Source organism: Dendroctonus ponderosae, unplaced genomic scaffold, assembly GCF_020466585.1.
Source record: "Dendroctonus ponderosae isolate FM_Combo_2020 unplaced genomic scaffold, Dpon_F_20191213v2 Dpon_F_20191213_5, whole genome shotgun sequence".
Classification (NCBI taxonomy): Eukaryota; Metazoa; Arthropoda; class Insecta; order Coleoptera; family Curculionidae; genus Dendroctonus; species Dendroctonus ponderosae.
Window position 1 is genome coordinate 14871956 of NW_026018715.1, and position 5297 is coordinate 14877252.

The 5297-nt window shown below is 43.5% G+C and overlaps 1 protein-coding gene across 1 annotated transcript; it reads right to left on the reverse strand.

Moving 5' to 3' along the window:
• Positions 1-2764: 2764 nt before the first annotated feature.
• On the reverse strand, positions 2765-5236 carry LOC109542041 (serine/threonine-protein phosphatase PP2A 65 kDa regulatory subunit; the record flags this gene model as incomplete). The annotated part of the gene is given in 4 exon segments (XM_048666362.1): positions 2765-4346; positions 4447-4552; positions 4604-4798; positions 4856-5236. Coding segments are annotated over 4 exon segments (2223 nt in total), but the record flags the coding sequence as incomplete, so codon positions are not given.
• Between the last annotated feature and the right edge of the window lie 61 nt (positions 5237-5297).

The following is a 5297-nucleotide window of genomic DNA, read 5'->3' on the forward strand; positions in this document are numbered from 1 at the left end:
TCGAAAGTCTATCTGTTTTGTTAATGATGAGCAGTTTGTTTGATTTTTCGGCTTGAAATAAACTGTACTTTGCTTGAATTTTAATGAAGGATTTTTTTTCAGCCTTCACCAGCGCCTAATCGATGCCCCTCTCCAGACCCCTACTTTCAAGGAGTGCACTCCTACTCCCCCAGAACCTACTCGTCCGTGTCCTCCTCCGATATCGGGCCGCCAAATCGCGACTACGAATACGTCGGGATGCCCTTAACGCCTCCTCCTCTTCCTCAAAACTACCAGGTCGATGAGGATGAGGACTCCGGCCCTTCGACTGCCGAAATAATCGCCAACCAATCGCAGGATTACATCGACGAAAAGTTAGCGGAGTATCAAGCCACCATCTACTTACTGCAAGGTAAGCGATTGTTTTCTGCGGAAAGTTCTAGACGAACGCGCTCGTTGGATAGGAAAATGGATTATCATCTCTATTTTTAGAGGGTTTATTACGAATTGCGTGTTGCCACTACGGATTTAGATACGAATTGTCTAATTTTAATTCAAAACAAAGTTGTAAAGTGTTGAATATTCATGGAAATTGCGATTCAATTCTGAATCGACAACTTGAATGTTTGCAAACAGAGATTCTGGGAAAAACTGAACAATCGTTAAGTCATGATGAAGATGAAGACGAAGAGTTTTTTCGTGTATTAACGTTTCTGTTAGGGACAGTTTAAAGTCTATTCTCCTTTATGTGCGGCAGAACGACATTTTGAAAGTCAATATCTCTTTAAAGGATGATTACCTGCTCTTGGAAGAACAGGAAGAACAAGATATTTTTAACACAAGAAGGTGAAAAGCACTTTCGTTCTTCAATATTTCTCCAATGGAAATTTTGCAGTCAATTTTCCTTCATGTGCGGTAGAAGAAAATTGTCGAAGACTTCATTTCTTCTTTTTTTTGAAAAGACATAAACATTCGTTTATTTATGATACGGATGAAGAATCTTTTCGTTTTTCCAAATATCTCGTATAAAAAATTCGAAGTCAATCTTGTAAGTCATCTTCAAAGAAAGATTTCTCTTAGAAGAATCAGAAGCAGGAAAGAACAAGATTTTTGAGCAAAGCTGGAAATTTTGGACAAAACTCAATAATCCTTTATTTCTGACGAAGAATAAGAATCTTTTAATTTTTCAAAATATCTCGTAAAAAACATTCAAAGTCGATCTTCCTCCATGTGCGTCAGCCCGAAATCTTGCAAATCATCTTCAAAGGAAGATTTCTGTTAGAAGAATCAGAAGCAGGAAAGAACAAGATTTTTGAGCAAAGCTGGAAATTTTGGACAAAACTCAATAATCCTTTATTTCTGACGAAGAATAAGAATCTTTTAATTTTTTAAAATATCTCGTAGAAAACATTCAAAGTCGATCTTCCTCCATGTGCGTCAGCCCGAAATCTTGCAAGTCATGTTCGAAGGAAAATTTCTGTTAGAAGAATCAGAAGCAGGAAAGAACAAGATTTTTGAGCAAAGCTGGAAATTTTAGAAAAACCCCAATAATCCTTTATTTCTGACGAAGAATAAGAATCTTTTAGTTTTTCTAATTTTTTTTCAAAATATCTACTAGAAAAGATTAATTGGATCTTCCTCCATGTGCGTCAGAAGAAAATCTTGTGAGTCCAAATATTTTCAAAGGTTGACTTTTCTGAGAAGAATGAGAAGGAAAAGAGCAAGATGTTTCAGCAGGTCGAATTTTTCGAAAAAACCATCGTTTATTCATGGAGAAACTGAAGAACTATTTCGATCTTTAACATTCCTCTAGGGGTAAATTGATTCTTCTTCTTGGGCGGTAGCAGGAAGTCTCGTAAGACTACAAATCTTCAAATGTAAACTTGTCTTCGAAAAATGGAAAGGAGAACAACAAGACAATCTACCATTTTTGGGAAAAGCTAACTAGTCTACAGATGAAGAGTTTTTTCCTTCTTCAACATTTCTCCATGGAAACTTAAAGTTAGATTCTCCCGAAGGTGTAACGCAAGAAAATCTTGTTAGTTTATATGTTTTCCAATTTGAATGGAGAAGAGCAAGAGAAGCTACCAGAACTGGAGACTTTTGTGAAAAACTAAGCAATGGTTGATTCATAATGACGATGAAAGTTTGTCGTTATTCGACACTGTCTGCAAAAAAATTAAAGTTTAATGTGTTAAGGAAGGACATCTTGTTTCCCAACGCTCGTCCATAAAAAGTTGAAAAAAAAAGTTCAGTTGTCCCTCATGTGAGCTAGAAGTGCATCTTGTTACATCTACATATCTTCAAATGTAGATTTTCCTTGGCAGATCAGAAAGGTGAAGAGCTAAACATTTCAGCAGAACTCAACATTTCGGGAGACACTAAACAATCAGCATTCACTATGCTTCTTCTCAAGAAGAATTCTTCCAAGCGAACCCAAACCGACCAGAGACGCTCAACGTTCATAACAATTCTTTTTTATTCAATTCAGAAACTCAGAAGTGGTTTGCTGAAGCAAAATGATCGGGAAATAAGAAACATTTGGCATTCGTTAACACTTGAACTTTGCCCATCCAGAATGCTCTAAGCCAGAGGGGCGATGATGGAGTTTTCAATTGGGATTTTCTGAACAAATGAAATTAATGCTTAAATTAGCCAGGCTAATTTTAGCGCAAGGTTTCCGTGCCAAGCCTGTAAATGTGGGTTAACAACCGCGCTGTTTATTAATTTATATTGGAGGAATATTCCCTAAAGAGCCTGAAAAACCGAAAAAAAAACACTAAGGAACGCAAAAAATCGCTTTATTTGGTCGAAGACGGCTTTCAATTATATCAAGGGAAGCACGCGTTTTTCTGCTTGATCTAGTTTGGTTTTGGGCTTTCCACACTTACTTTCATCAGTTGCTGGCGTCAAAGTAATCGTGCGGAACAAGCTTATGAAATCAAGTTTTTCTTCTACATAACTTGGAGTTAACGTTATCGGAGTGGGTGTTGATTCCAGGGGCTCTGATGGCTTGTAATCGGCTGATATGAACTCGTCCTCAACTTCTTTTTGAATTATTTCTAATTCTGCAGAAGGGAGTTGCCTGCAGGCCTCCTGCACCCACTCCTGCGCCTCCTCCTGGCTGAGCCGGGCGATAAAGTCCCAGACCAAGCCCAAGGTGCAGATTGCCCCAATTTGCACGTTTTCCGTCGGGTCTCCGTTCAAGTATCTGATAATCGGCAGGAAAGTGTTGTGAATCAGCTGCAAAACCCCTTGCAAGTATGGAGCACGGCAGTCGCCCAAATCCTCACTTCCCACGGAGTAAACGCTCCCATTCAGGGCCTTCAGCTTAGCAAACTCGGCCTCAGTGTAAATATCCGAGAGGAAGCTGGAGGAGTGGTTGAGTTCGCCCTTTAGCTTCAAAATGGACTGATATTTCTCTTTGCTGAGTTCCCTTTGCACGCACCGGCAGGACTTCGCTATTTTGGCCAGAGCCCGATGGGCCTTTGGATCAGGCGCTCTGAGCAGTTTCCTGAAGCCCTCCAAGCAGGAGTCGGGCTGAGGAAAAAGCTGCGGTTGCACCATTTCAGCGATCCCAAAGAGCGCCACAAACCGATACAAGTATCGGCTGTCGTTGCAGAACTTCTCCAAAACCTCCACCAAGTGTTCTCTCGCCCATTTGATGCCGTAGTGTTTGGCGATAACCGGCAACACTAGGGAGGCGCTTCGCCTCACCGCGAACACTGGATCCTCCAAAAGGCTCGTGTAGTACTGCTGGAAGTTCTCAGAAAAGTAGGTGCTATCGCAAAACCTGGCAATGTCGACTAGGGTTAACAGGATGCTTCTTCTGGTCCTCCAATTGGCTTGCGATCTTGCGATGACGGCCTGCACTGAGCCCTTGATGGCGCTGAGCGACTGTGTGAGATCAACGGTTCCTGAGAAGTTGCTCAACCCGAGCAGAAAGTTGGTCTGGATCATTATCGAGTCTTCCCGGCTCAGAACTTCCAGGAGGAACGCAATGATGTTTTTCTCGAAACACTGCTCGCTCAGCAGCGTGCTCAGTGGTAAGACGTTGGAGGAGAGCGCCAGGCGCACTTCTTCGCTGTCATCCAGCGCCAATCTGCGGATGATTGCCATCACGCTTTGCTCGAAAACTGGCTCGAAGTTATTCTCGTTCTCTTCCTCCGTCTGGTAGGATTCTTTGAGGTAGCCGCAGTACCGGAAGAGGCTGGAGGCTGCCACCACGCGAACTTCCGCCTCAGCGTCTTGCGCCAGCTGCTGGTAGAGGGCGAGCAGCTTGCAGCGGTATTTCCCATAGGGGAGCTGCTGCTGCAGGGTTGCCAGGCTCAAAGCGAGGCTTTGGCGCAGCCTCCAGGAGGCGTCATCTGAGGCAATGGAGGAGACAATTCAGAAAGCGCTTGCTCAGAGCGGAACTGACGGTACAACAAGCAACAAGTAGTGCGATGAATTTAAGCAGTTTCTCACCACAGACATCTTCAAGGGTTTTAAATATCACATCATCCAGCCCATCTTCATGCAGTCGCTTCATCAGGGCTAGAGCGATGTCGATTGCGCCCACCCTAACTGAGTCCTAAAACGCGAAAATTAGCGGAAAAACCTGCGGATTTCGGTTGTTTGTTACCATTGGATCTTGAGCAATGTCCTGAAAAATCGGCACGAATTCATCCTCGAGGAAAGTGTCCTCAACCACCTGCACAAGATCGACGCACGCTATTGCTGCCGCTTTTCTCACCATTGAGGAGTCGTCCTGAATGAGAGTCTTAAAGTTGTTCCTCAACTCCGCTTTTCTCGTTTGGCCCAGCCTTGGATACAACGGCTGAAGAAGTGGTTGAAGTTGCGCACTTACCGGGACAGTTATAACTGGGGGACTTACCGAAAACATCATAACTGCCGAGCATTTGCTGGTAAACCAGTCGTTTTTCGTCAGCGCATTGATAACCGGCAGTAAAAGATCCTCAATTTGTTGGCGGCTCATGGTTTGCTGCAGAGCGATTATGGTGCAAACCGCTCGTTCTCGCACGATATTTTCATCGGTCAGGCACAGCTTTTGCAGGATGTTGAAGATGACCTCCGCATGCTCGAAGCCGCCAACCAGAGGCACAAAGTGGAGCAACTCTTCGGCCAAATTCAGCAGGACTTCGTCGTGGAATTCCCCATAGTTAAAGGCGATGAAAGGCAGCAGGTCCTCTCGGGTTGCCTCCTCTCCAAGCGCTTTGGCCAGCGGCTGCAGCTTTAAGATACTCAACACTTGTTGCTGCCGAAAGACAAAGTTTCACTTATATATTCGAAACAACAACGTTGATTTATGCTGCTTG